The 14152-nt window shown below is 39.0% G+C and overlaps 1 protein-coding gene and 1 long non-coding RNA gene across 11 annotated transcripts in view; one reads left to right on the forward strand and one right to left on the reverse strand.

Annotated features, from left to right (window-relative positions):
• KLHL5 (kelch like family member 5) overlaps positions 1-6888 on the forward strand; it is an 80494-nt gene extending 73606 nt beyond the window's left edge. For all 5 annotated transcript variants that reach the window (XM_063603520.1, XM_034958455.4, XM_034958458.4 and 2 more), the window contains one exon: positions 1906-6888. In XM_063603520.1, the coding sequence (XP_063459590.1) occupies positions 1906-1962 (57 nt within the window). In that variant the 3' untranslated portion in view covers positions 1963-6888. The remainder of the gene's footprint in view (positions 1-1905) is intronic.
• Positions 1-14152, reverse strand: part of LOC129397581 (uncharacterized) — a 119903-nt gene that overhangs the window by 54460 nt on the left and 51291 nt on the right. The window lies entirely within an intron of this gene.

The raw sequence follows: 14152 nt of genomic DNA on the forward strand, positions 1-14152 counted from the left end.
TATGATTTAAGACCTATCAGCCAGTTATTTGAGACTTGTTATTATTTATAATTAATGCTTTATGCTAAATCACCCCATATCAAAATTGATCATCAGTGTCCACATAGCTATTTTGCTTGCAAGCCACCTCTCTATGTTAAAGCACCTAAAAATGCGAACTCGTTATCATAGTGTCTGAAAAATAAAAGTTTTCCTGGGCCAGGCATGGTGGCTCACCCCCGTAATCCCGGCACTTTGGGAGGCCGAAGCAGGTGGTTTGCCTGAGCTCAGGAGTTCGAGACAGCCTGGGCAACATGGTAAAACCCTGTCTCTACTAAAATACAAAAAATTAGCCAGGTATGGTGGTGTGTGCCAGTAGTCCCAGCTACTCAGGAGGCTGCGGCACGAGAATTGCTTGAACCCAGGAGGTGGAGGTTGCAGTGAGCCGAGATGTGCCATTGCACTCCAGCCTGGGTGACAGTGCAAGACTCCATCTCAAAAACAAGCCAAACAAACAAAAAAATTTTGAAGTTTTCCTTTCAGTGTTCTGACAGATGGACATTTGTATAGGCACTAAAATGAGATGACAAAGTCCTAAGCCACTACCCACCTCACTACCAGCCTTACCTCAAAGCAAGAGGTGATTGCATTGTATTTAACAAATTCTCTAAGCTACACTTTCTAGCTAGTTGTCATGACAGTGTCAACTATTCACAGTGTAGAGACTAAATGTCTTGGATGATTTGAGAAGAGCTACTAATTATAAACTGACATTTTGATATAAATGATTTTTGAGGTCAGTTCAATAATGCTATCAATAAGTATGGTTTTAAAATAGGTTATTTGATTGTTCCAAGAGACTTACAGTGATCAAAACAACTGATTCAGATGGAGAACTACTGAGAATTCTCTTATAACTGAAGTCTGACCTGTTCTTAAAATCTACTCATTGGTCTAGCGGGTCAAACTGATTAGGAAGTCATTTTGGCATTTGACAAAAATACTTTAGTACATACCCTAACATATACAAGTACAAAGCAAACTTTCTTAGTACTTTGCATTACTCACCCCCTCAATCCATGTTAACATTTTAACTCTCCTGGGTCAAATGCATAGATTCTTACTGTGTTCGGAGTAATTCTTCAGAACTATTTTTGTCCACACTTTTATTTCCACTATGAATTACCCAGTGTCTAGAGTTCCTATTGTTTAAAAAAGAGGTGAAAGATTTAAGAATTGTTCTTTATCCATAAATTTAGATTGCATTCCTTCCCCTAGCAACCCTCCCCTGACTTCTGTCTCACTGTAATAGAGCTCATTCACTGAGTTTGTTTCCACTCCCAGGGGAGTTGGATGGGTAGCATTTATTATTTATTTAGTCTGCTAAAAAGTAGTAGAATGGGTTTAGACTTTTCAGCCATGCACGTAGAAGGTAGTCAAAAAATGTGAGGTTATGAGTTCTTCTAGAATAAGCAGATCCCCAGGCATTCAGAGTATTTTGTGTGCTACCTCTGAGATAGCATGGCTGTTAGAGGACCTCTCTAGATAACACTTGATCTTTCCTCCATATTGGTCACAGAGTTACTGTAAGTGTTCAGCATTTCTTCATATCCATACTGTGTATCATTTTGGCTAAAATAGAGTGTTTCATGTAGATTAATTCTTGAGCTGTTTTAAAAATCACCTTTAAAGAAGAATGAATGCTACACAATCATGATGTACCCAAAACAACTTAGTCTATGAAACTTTGCCATGGAAGGTGGCTCTTGGGAAGGGGACCAGGCCAGAAACAGCGCTGATACAGCAGGGGCCAGGGCAACAACCCTTTGCCAACAAGTACAGGCTGTTTCAATATTTCACCAACTGGCATAGCAGTGTTGACATTTTAACCTACAGATCCAATACGTATCTCTTTTTCTTTTTTAGGTTGCTCCACTGTGCCTAGGAAGAGCTGGAACTTGTGTTGTGACTGTAAAATTATAATTTAATGCCCTGTTTTCTACATGAAGACACCGTCTTCCTTTATTAATTTAGTATAATTATTCTATCAATGGATACATTTTTAGTAAATGTGCATTGTCACAATCCTGGGCACAAAGTGCCTGATGTCAAAGTGAAGATAGTAAAACAAGGGAGGAAGCAGTGGATGGACCAGGATTAATTCCTTTCATTTCTTAGTAAATTAAAACCTGCAGCTGGTGGATTGTGGACACACATTCCCGATGTAATAAGTGAGGACGAATGCACTGCTCTGGAACATAACCCAGTGCTAACTGGGGGTTTCATTTATTCAGTCAAGCACATCTTACTCACATCCAGATTTATTTTCCTACAGTGCAAACACACCAGATGAAACTTTAAAATGTTACTTTTTGTAAGCTTATCATAAATGAGTTGCAGTAATTTGTTTGCTTGTTTGTTTAACCACAACCACTATTTTAATGATATACTAAAGATAACACTATTTAGTTTTTTCAGAAACATCTGCATTATATGTGTGTTGGTTGTGGATTTTGTTTCTAAAATTGGCTTAGTCCAATAAATAAAGAAAAGCATTAGGGACTTAAAGCAACAATAACCAAATAAAAACTTGATAGGATCTTTGAAGTCTATTTAAATATTCATTCCATTACATCTAGACTCACCAAGAACTACATGTTATGATGTTAAGTTGAAGTTGAAACATGATGTTTTGCATTAAATTTAAGATATGCAAATTTATGTAGAGAAAATAAATGTTATATACCCTATAATGTTCTTTCACCTAATTAGTATTTAATTATATGGATTTGTTTTATATTATAAAAGATGTTTTGATTTTGTCTTTTAATATTGACAAAATTGTTTGGATATCCTTATGTTCTCAAGTCTGTATCTGCCTCCCCTGCCTTATTTCTTATGTTTTGCCACAGTTAACCCATTGTGCTTCTTTGTAATCAAACAGTTTGTGGGAGAATGGGCTTATTGAATGTCTAAAAAATAAGTTTAAAGTGTTTGTTACCCTAAGTTTTTTACATTTTTAAACTCTAATTACATATGTGAATGTTATTACTCTCAGTGAATTGTTATTGTTTGCAAAAATGCACTGAGCAGTAACATTTTGTGATAAATCCTATAAGTCATTGAGATGTCTAAGATGCTTTTTATTTTAACCCCAGTTAATAACCACCTTATGGAAAATAATATTTGCTAATATTGTTTATTGTGAACTAGGAATCAAAGTTTTTGTATGCATCAATGCACTTAATCCTTATAACAACCTTATGAGGTAGTTCTATTCCCTTTTTATAGCTAAGGAAATTGGGGTACAGAGAAGTTAGCCCCAAGGTTATATATTGCAAGTAAGTGGCAGAGCAGGGATTCATACAAAGACCTTCTCACTCAGCAGTCTTCACTCTTACTATTCCTGCCACTAGGTAGAAAAAGAAAGATTTCGGCCGGGCACAGTGGCTCACGCCTATAATTCCCAGCACTTTGGGAGGCTGAGGTGGGCGGATCACGAGGTCAGGAGATGGAGACCATCCTGGCTAACACAGTGAAACCCCGTCTCTACTAAAAATAAAAAATAAAAAAAAATTAGCCAGGCGTGGTGCGGGTGCCTGTAGGCCCAGCTACTCGGGAGGCTGAGGTGGGAGAATGGCATGAACCCAGGAGGAGGAGCTTGCAGTGTGCTGAGATCGCACCACTGCACTCCAGCCTGGGTGACAGAGCGAGACTCCATCTAAAAAAAATAAATAAATAAAAAATAAAAGATTTCATTTTATGTGAGGAATTATTTTAATTAAAAAAGAGGGTTTATGCTCTATAGTAATAAAATTTACCAGTAACACCCAATCAGAAAATTTTGGTTCCTTAGTATTTAGGGAAGACTTTTGTTTAAATCTCTTATGGAATTTTACATGTTTTGATTTAGAAAAGTAGATGCAATATAATAGATTTCAAGTTTTATACATATTAGATTAATTGCATGGTATTTTAGGCAACTTAACTATAAACAAATTTATTCATAGAAGCATTGTTGCCAACAATTTAGATGACTTAGATGAAAAAACACACCAATTGACAAAACTGGCTCAAAAGGAAATAAAAAATCCAAACAGACCTGTAACAAGTAAAGAGATTGAACCAGTAATCAAAAATCTCCCAACAAAGAAAGTCCAGGACTAAATGAGTTTACTGGCAAACTATGCCAAACATATAAAGAAGAATTAACACTAATCCTTCTCGAACTCTCCCAAAAAATGGAAGAGAAAGGAGCACCCTGTGACATTCTATAAGGCGGACATTACCTTAACACCAAAGCCAGACAAAGACCTCACAGGGAAGCTACAGACCAATATCCCTTATGAATATAGATGCAAAAAAACTTCAAAATACTAGCAGGCCAAATCCAGCAGCTTATTAAAATGATCACACAGCATGACCAAGTGAGATTTATCAAAGAAATGCAGGGATGGTTCTACATACAAATGTCAATCGATGTAATAATATACCATATTAATAGAATGAAGGGGAAAAAACAGCATGATCACCTCAATTGATAAGAAAAAGCATTTGACAAAATCCAACACCCTTTCATGGTAAAAACACTCTGCAAACTAGGAAGAAAAGGGAACTTTCTTAACCTGATAAAGACATCCATAAAAACCCACAGCTAACAACATAATAGCAAAACATTGAAAATTTTTCCCCTAATATCATGAAAATTCCTGATTTCCCCACTGCTATTCAACATTATACTAGAAGGTCTAGCCAGAGCAATTAGGCAAGAAAAAGAAATAAAATGAATCCCAAATAGGAAGAAGTGAAACTACATTTGCAGAAAACTTGGTCCTGTATATTAAAAATCCTAAAGAATCCACAAAATGATTCCGGCTGATTTTAAAAATTCAGCAATGTTGCAGGTTGCAAGATCAACACACAAAAGTCTAAGAAAAACCTGAGGAGAAATTAAAACAATTTCATTTACAATAACATGAAAAAGAATAAAATACTTAGAAATAAATTTGACCAAGAAAGTGCAAGACTTGGACACTGAAAAGTACAAAACGTTGCTGAAAGAAATTAAAGAAGACCTAAATAAATGGAAGATATCCTGTGCTGGCAGGTTGGAAGACTTAACATTGTTAAGATGGCATTACTCCCAAAATTAGTCTATAGATTTAATACAATCCCCATTAAAATTCCAGTGACCCTTTTACAGAAACCGAAATGCTGACCCTAGAATTTATATGGGATTGCAAGTTACTGAAGGTACTCAAGTCTGTTCAAAACAATCTTGAACAAGAATAAAGTTGAAGGACTTGCATTTTCCAATTTCAAAATTTACTGCAAAGCTACTTCAATCAAAACAGTGTTGTGCTGGTATAAAAATATATAAAGCAATAGAGTAGAATGGAAAGTCCAGAAACAAATTACATCAATACACTATGGTCAATTGATTTTTGACAAGGGTTCCAGGACCACTCAATGAAGAAAGAACAGTGTCTTCAACTAATAGTGCTAAGACAAGTGAATATTCACATGCAAAAGAATGAATTTGTACCCGTACTTCATACCATATATAAAAATTAATTCAAAATAGATCAAAGACCTAAATGTAAGAGCTAAGACCATAAAACTTTGAGAAGAAAATATAGGAATAAATCTTCATGACCTTGGATTTGGCAATGGTTTCTTAGATATGGCACCAAAAGCACAAGCAACAACAGCAAAAAAAAAAAAAAAATGGACTTCATCAAAATTAAAAGCTTCTACATATCAAGGGACACTATGAAGAAAGTGAAAAGACAACCCACAGAATGGGAGAAAATATTTGTAAATCTTACATATCTGGTAAGGAACTAATACCTAGAATATATAAGGAACTCCGATGCTCGACCACAAAAAGACAAACCAATTTTAAAATGGGCAAAGGACTTAAATAGACATTTCTCTAATGAAGATATACAAATGGCCGACAAACACATGGAAAGCACTCAACCTCATCAGTCATTATGCAAATCAGCGCCACAAGAAGGTACCACTTCACACCTATTAGAATGACGAAACAGACCTAGGATCTAAACCTACAGGAAAAAAAATGAATAATAGAGAAAATAAATGTTAGAGAGGATGTGGAGAAATTGAAAACCTTCATTCATTGTTGGTGGGAATGTTAAATGGTGTAGCCACTGTGGAAAACAGTTTGGCAGTTCCTCAATAAGTTAAAAAAAAGAATTACCATATGACCCAGCAAGTCCACTCCTGGGCATATACTGAAAAGAACTGAAAACAGGTGTTCAAGCAAAAACTTTCACGCAAATATTCATCGCAGCACTAGTCACAGTAGCCAAAAAAGAGGAAACAACCCAAATGGCCATCAGCTGATGAATGAATAAACAAATTGTGGTATCTCCACACGGCACAATAGAATATTCAGCCATAAAGAGAAATGAGGGACTGATGCATGCTAAAACATGGATGAGCCTTGAGCGCAGTTTTGCCAAGTGAAAGAAGGCAGACACAAAAGGCAACGTATTGCGTGAGTGCATTTATATGGAATATCCAACATAGGCAAATCCATGGAGACAGAAAGCAGATAAATGGTTGTAAGAAGCTGAGAGAAAGGAGTGGGGAGAGATTGCTAAAAAGGAGTTTCTTTCTAGGGTGATGAAAATGTTCTGGAACTACTTATTGGGGATGATTGCACAACATGGTGAAGGTACTCAATGTCACTAACGGTAAATTTCACATACACTTTACCATAATTTTTAAAAAGCTTTATTAGCTACATTATGTTATGATACTTAAATGTCATAACAATAGCATTCTGTACGCTTCACTAGGATAAAAACTTTGGATTTATATGCATCTGGAAGAGAAATTTTTCACTGTAATTTGCAAATAAATGAATTTCTAAAAATCTAACAGAAAGGCTCTTAAATCTTAATTTCAACCTAAGAAGGGAGTGAGAAACAACGAGAACCATGAGGGGAGAGTTAACGGGGAACTTCCCTGCCGTCTGGTACATGGCAGGCATTCCACAAATGTTTTCTAAAAGTTGAAATAGACATCTTTTCATGAACTCTGTAATATTTGAAATTATTGATAACTCTTACACAAAAACAAATATTCAATAAAATGATATTTAATTTTACTGTGACTAGATAATACTCATGTAATATTTTTTATTTTTTAACTGGAGTAAAAAAAATCAAATGCCATGAAAAATTACAGGCTACTTATGGCATTTTCATCATTCTGAGTCTTAAAGAACTTATATGAACGCACCACCTCTTCCATCACAGCCTCTGTCCTCATTCCTAAGGTGTAGGAGAGTACCGTGTTTTTTTGTATCTTCTCTTGGGGCTGAACAACTTGCGAGCCTCTTGAAGAAATGCCGTATTGACTGATGTGGGTATTGGCATCATCGCTTGACTTCACTGCCACCCTCATTTCCCCCTAGTCCTGGGTAATTATTTGGGCTAACGAGGTATAATCTAGAAAGCAAATCCAGGGAAGCTCGGGAAGCAAATCTAGTGCCCTGGATCTTTGCCCAGGTTCAAGCTGGTTCCATTTGACCATATTTCTTTGTGGATAATAAACAATTATATTTAATTCAGGTATTTTCACATACTTTTGAGGACAGCAAAGATCACCTGGTGGCCATCAAGCAGACCATCTGGAGGCAAAACTCCTTATCTGAGGAATTCAGAAGTCATTAGACTGCCCTATTATCTAAAGCCGGCATCTTGTACTAGGCTTCTTTACCAAAAATGTATTTAATGTAAGTAACTAGAATTTTTATACATCTCCGGAATGAATGTGTGTCAGAAGTTACTGGGCAACCCTTGCTGACGTCAAGGCACCAAAATGTCTACAAATGTAATCATTTACCATGACCTGTGTAACGAATGTGGTCAAAATTACCCTTACGCTCCTGCTTTAAGGTCCATAAATACCTTGTTATTACTCCATTTTCACACTGCTATGAAGAACTCACACCTGCAATCCCAGCACTTTGGGAGGCTGAGGCTGGGGGATTGCTTGAGCTCAGGAGTTCGAGACCAGCCTGGGCAACATCTTGAGACCCCCTGTCTGTACTAAAAATACTAAAATTAGCCAGGAATAGTCCCAGCCACTTGGGAGGCTGAAGTGGGAGGATCACTTCAGCCCAGGAGACGGAGGTTGCAGTGAGCTGACATTGCACCACTGCACTCCAGCCTTGGTGACAGGTGACCTTGTGTCAAAAAAAAAAAAGTTACAAATAATACAACTTAAATGAGTACTGATTTTCAGGGAGGCGTTCACCTTCGGGGGAAGAAAAGGAAAAACAAAAAGTACGTAGAGTAAATTTGGGGGTTTTTTGTTTGTTTGATTGGTTGATTTTGTTTTGAGACAGGGTCTTGCTCTGTCGCCCGGGCTGGAGTGTAATGGCCTGATCATAGCTCACTACGTCCACAACTTCCTGGGCTTAAGCAGCCACCTCAGCCTCAGCCTCAGCCTCTCAGTAGCTGGGACTACAGGCATGCACCACCATGTTTGGCTAATTTTTTTTTTTTTTCTGTTTTTATTTTTTGTAGAGACAGGATCTCACGTTGTTGCCCAGGCTGGTTTCAGACTCCTGGACTCAAGCAATCTTCCAGCCTCCTCTTCCCAAAGTGCTGGGATTGTAGGCCTGGGTCACCACACCGACCTGGTGCAAATTTTGTGGAAGGAAAGAGGTCCCTGCTTAGTGGTAGCTGGAGTGATGAGGTTAGGGAGAAGCTGTCATTCAGAGCCATCTCTGCAGTGACAAGAATAGCTGTGCTGTGTGAGAACTTCAGAGAAGAAAAATGTTGGGTAATAAGTTTGGCAAAAGCTGACCTACCTATTGTCTGATTCTGTATCAGAAACTCAGTAGCAAAGCAGCAGAGACGGACTGGCAGAGTGAGTTAATCCAATAGAGAATTCCTTGACCTCAGAAACTTTCTGATCAATAAGGCATTGAGCAAAACAGTAGGGAGACTGAGATCCTATACAGTAATAGGTGATAAAATAAAGGAGGGGAGAGAATGGTAGTTCCTTAAGGCCACATATGGCAGTATATTTTTGTATTCCCTGCAGCACTTAGCATTTTATCTATTGTTATATCTTCACATAATTAGCTTCCACTAATTATTCATTGAATATAAATATGAAGTAGATTTGATCTTTTGAGGTAAACCATCTCCGAGGTATTGGAGTGTGAGTTTATATATCACAGATTCTGAAACACAGAACAGAAAAATCCTTGCAGCTTCCTTGTTCACATGTTGGTGGGGGTGGACTAGGAGAGGGGTGGAAAGCCTGGGCATGGAAGAGAGAAAGCCGGGATACCTTCAGAAAGTAGTGAGTGGCCCAGGCTGGCTGCGGTGTGGAACATGTGCAGAAGGATGGAGGGAACTATCTGCCAATTTATTGTTTTTAAAATTAATTCTATCGTTAAAGTTTGTAATTCATTGTTTCAAATTAAAAATGCCAGCCATTCAGTGCTGGGATAAAGACTGCCAGCAGAATAAATAAAATAATAACAAAACTAATTTTTAAAATGCCAATCATGCCTTCTGTCTATACATGACTAATATTATGGATGCTAGACGCAGTGGCTCACACCTGTAATCCCAGCACTTTGGGAGGCCAAGGCAGGAGGATCACTTGAGGCCAGGAGTTCGAGACCAGCCTGGGAACACAGGGAGACCTCGTCTCTACAAATATGTTTTTTAAAAATTAGCCAGGCGTGATGGTGTGCACCTCTGGTCCCAGCTACTCGGGAGGCAGAGACAGGAGGATTGCCTGAGCCTGGGAGGTCAAGGCTGCAGTGAGCTACGATCAGCCTGGGTGACAGAGTGAGACCTTGCCTCAAAAAATAAAAAATAAAATAAAATATATGGAGACACAGCAGCTGGTCATAAAATTGCCAAAGATGCAATCAGCAAGCGGGCCCCCATACACTCAGTCCACCTGCTCCTCCCTCCCAACCTTGTTTAAGTAGCCATACGGACTGCTTCCAGCTGAAATACATTAACTAAGCGGTCTATTTTCTCTTCTCCCGGCAATATTACAACATATTTTCTTAAAAAAAAAAACAAAAAACAATTACAACTTTTTTTTTTTTTTTGAGACGGAGTCTCGCTCTGTTGCCCAGGCTGGAGTGCAGTGGCACAATCTCGGCTCACTGCAACCTCCGCCTCCTGGGTTCAAGTGATTCTCCTGCCTCAGCCTCCTGAGTAGCTGGGATTACAGACATGTGCCACTACATCTGGCTGATTTTTTTGTATTTTCAGTAGAGACAGGGTTTCACCATGTTGGTCAGGCTGGTCTCAGACTCCTGACCTCGTGATCCGCCCACCTTGGCCTCCCAAAGTGCTGGGATTACAGGCATGAGTCACTGTGCCTGGCCTCAACTTTTATTTCAGAGTTAGGGGGATACAAGTGTAGGTTTGTTACATGGGTATATTGTGTGATGCTGAGGTTTGGGGTATGGATGATCCTGTCACTTAGGTGGTGAGCACAGCACCCAACAGATAGTTTTTCAGCCCACAGCCCCTACCTCCCTTCCCTCTCTAGGAGTCTCCAGTGTCTATTGTTCCATCTTTATGTCCTTTATAACAGATTTTCAAATGTTATTGTATTTTACTCAATATTTGGGTTGTGGAGAAATTTTATAATTTATTTGCATTACATAAATCCTTCACAATGAGAAACAGTCATTGCAAAGATTGTACCAGATGATTGGTCAGATCCCTTCCAGCTCCAGTATTCACTAAGGTAGATTGAATATCACATGACTGTCTCTTGGGAACCCACCCAGCAACTATAACATCTTTGAATATGAATCCCAGCCAGAACCTGGAATGCCACAGGAGTTGTTACCCCATTGCTTGAACTACAATCCAGTGATTCTCAACTACAGTGTCATGGTAGGATTACCTGTGCTGAGACTAGCTCGGTTGGGGAGACCCTAATCCAGCGGCGCTAGAGGAATTAAAGACATATACGCAGAAATATAGAGGTGTGAAGTGGGAAATCAGGGGTCTCACAGCTTTCAGAGCAGAGAGCCCCAAACAGAGATTTACCCGTGTATTTATTAACAGCAAGCCAGTCATTAGCACTGTTTCTGTAGGTATTAAATTAACAAAGTATCCCTTATGGGAAACGAAGGGATGGGCCGAATTAAAGGAATAGGTTGGGCTAGTTAACTGCAGCAGGAGCATGTTCTTAAGGCACAGATCACTCATGCTATTGTTTGTGGCTTAAGAATGCCTTTAAGCGGTTTTCTGCCCTAGGTGGGCCAGGTGTTCCTTACCCTCATTCCCGTAAACCCACAACCTTCCAGTGTGGGCGTTATGGCCATCATGAACATGTCACAGTGCTGCAGAGATTTTATTTATGGCCAGTTTTGGGGTCAGTTTATGGCCAGATTTTGGGGGGCTTGTTCCCAACAACTCGAAGAATTTTAAAATACATAGATGCCTGCACTTCACTCCAGGTGTGACATCTTGGGATGCCAATCCCAGCCCAGAATCCAGGTGATTCTAATGTGCAGCCACCTTTAGGAGGATGACCAGGCCCCATTCCACACAATGGTGCCGTAGGCTCCTCTCACACTGCGTCCCTGACTCACTAACTTCTTCAAATCCGGGCCCTTTGTGTTATTCCATGAGCAAACTTTTCAAGCACCTTCAAGCACGTTTACAAGAGCCAGTTATTTACATAATTATGAGATTACAAATAATTCTTTTTTTTTTCTTTTGAGACAAGGTCTCACTCTGTCTCCCAGGCTGCAGCTTAATGGCGTGATCTCGGCTCACGGCAACCTCCACATCATAGGCTCAAGCAATCCTCCTGCCTCAGCCTCCCAAGTACCTGGGACTACAGGCATGCACTACCATGCCTGGCAAATTTTTGTATTTTTTTTTTGTAGAGATGGGGTATCACCATGTTGGCCAGGCTGGTCAAGAACTCCTGGACTCAAGAGATCTGCCTGCCTCGGCCTCCCAAAGTGCTAGGATTACAGGTGTGAGCCACTGTGCCCAGCCTGACATTACAAATCCTTTTTATCTGCTAAAGTTCCCTGAAGACAACTACTAGGTACTTTACTAGTTGTATCAAGCCAGTGCAAGATATACAATTTAATTTATTTTAAAACATCATACCATGTGGAGGTTTCTACTAATTTAGTTGAGCTTTCCCAAATTATACCAAATCAGTGAGGCTGACAATCATATTTTTGTAAAAGAAATGGAATATTTTAATCAAAGTTACTTAAAGAGATATTTGTGAGAGTCTAAAATGGATCAGAGCTTTTAAAGCCATGAACAACTCAGCAGACATGGGTTTCTGGGTACCATGTTAGAGTAGATTATTCAGAAGAATCATCCTGCTTAAAACCACCACAAATTCAGAATGAAACATAAAATATGTTATCTTTAAAGCATTAAAGCACAGACAAAATTTTCAGGATTAAGAGGACAAAAATCTAAGTGAAAGCCAACCAGGTGCAGTGGTTCATGCCTGTAATCCTAGCACTTTGGGAGGCCCAGGCAGGATTGCTTGAGCCCAGGAGTTTGAGACCAGCCTGGGGCAACATAGTGAGATCTGTCTCTACAAAAAATACAAAAATTAGCCGGGTGTGGTGGTGCATGCTTGTAGTCCCAGCTACTTAGGAGGCTGAGGTGAGAAGATTGCTTGAGCCTGGGAAGTTGAGGCTCCAGTGAGCCAAGATCACACCACTGCAGTGCAGCCTGGGTGATAGAGTGAGACCTTGTCTCAAAAAAAAAAAAAAAGAAAAAAGAAATCCAAGTGAAAGGAGAGAAGACTTGGAAAAATAAGTAGTGAACTGAAGCTCTTTTGCCCCAAGGGCATTTGCCAAACTCTCAAAAATTCCCCTTCGGTTCTGTTGACATCCCAGGGGATGGGATAGAGAACTCAAAACCTAGGATCTGTCCAAGGTGGGAAGATCCTACTTCTACATAGCTGGGACCTCTAAGTACTACAGCTTCGAAGGTATGGACAAACCGGAAGAACACCTACCTCACTCCCCATTATCAGGAGACTACAAAAAAGGAAAGGAAATGCATTGGAATGTCCAGGAAGAGGTGACCACAAACCAGTCTCCCCGGAAAGCTGCAGCCCAGATTCACATTACTTGAAAAAGGAATCTGAATAATCCTATTTATTTAAAGAAAATCTTCCCACAAAGAAAACTCTAAACTGGGCATGTTGGCTCACTCTTGTAATCCCAGCACTTTAGAAAGCTGAGGCGGGTGAATCACTTGAGCTCACAAGTTCAAGACCAGTCTGGGCAAAATGGCAAAACCCTGTCTCCACTAAAAATAAAAAAAGTGGCCAGGTGCCATGGTGCGCACCTGTAGTCCCAGCTACTTAGGAGGCTGAGTTGGGAGGTTCGCTTGAGCCCAGGAGCAGAGGTTGCAGTAAGCCGAGATCACCCCACTGCACTCCAGCCTGGGCGACAGAGTGAGACCTCATCTCAAAAAAAAAAAAAAAAAAGAAAGGAAAAGAAAACTCTAGGCCTTGATATTTTCATTGTCATTGTCTACCAGTCAAGGAAGACTATCTTTCTGAAAGGTATTTAAGCAGAAAAATAAATGCCCACAGAAAATAGCACAAGGGAAACGCCCTAGCTACACAATTTTAGTACATTTCTCATTCATATTCCCTTCAACAATGCTAAAATGTGTTCATTTCATTACACTAAGCAATTCTATAATTACTCAAAATATGGTGAAAGACTTTCTTCTCTAATTCTATCTAGTCTTTCATATTGCTCACTAGATTGACTGCCATTACTATAATCTGTTAAATAATGAGCATTTCAGAAAGTATTGTAATACCTAAAAATGTTAAATGATAGTCTAGTCGCAGGAATCAAAACCACAGTACATCCACATCTGCACACTGGTGACAAGTCGTCTGACCATAATAAAATAATAACTTAATATTATATATTTTAATAGTCATAATTTTAAAATTATTCTCTCTTGTTAGTAATAAAAATTATTCAGGTCAATTTTTCTTTGGCTTATCCAGCAGATGTTTTAGATTATATCAAAGTGTTAAAAATTATGCTAATTTATGATTCTTGGTTGTTTGCTGATACTGCATAGTTAATGCTATTTAGCACATTGTCATTTTTTCAACTAATTACATT

The sequence above is a fragment of the Pan paniscus genome, chromosome 3, assembly GCF_029289425.2.
Source record: "Pan paniscus chromosome 3, NHGRI_mPanPan1-v2.0_pri, whole genome shotgun sequence".
NCBI lineage: Eukaryota > Metazoa > Chordata > Mammalia > Primates > Hominidae > Pan > Pan paniscus.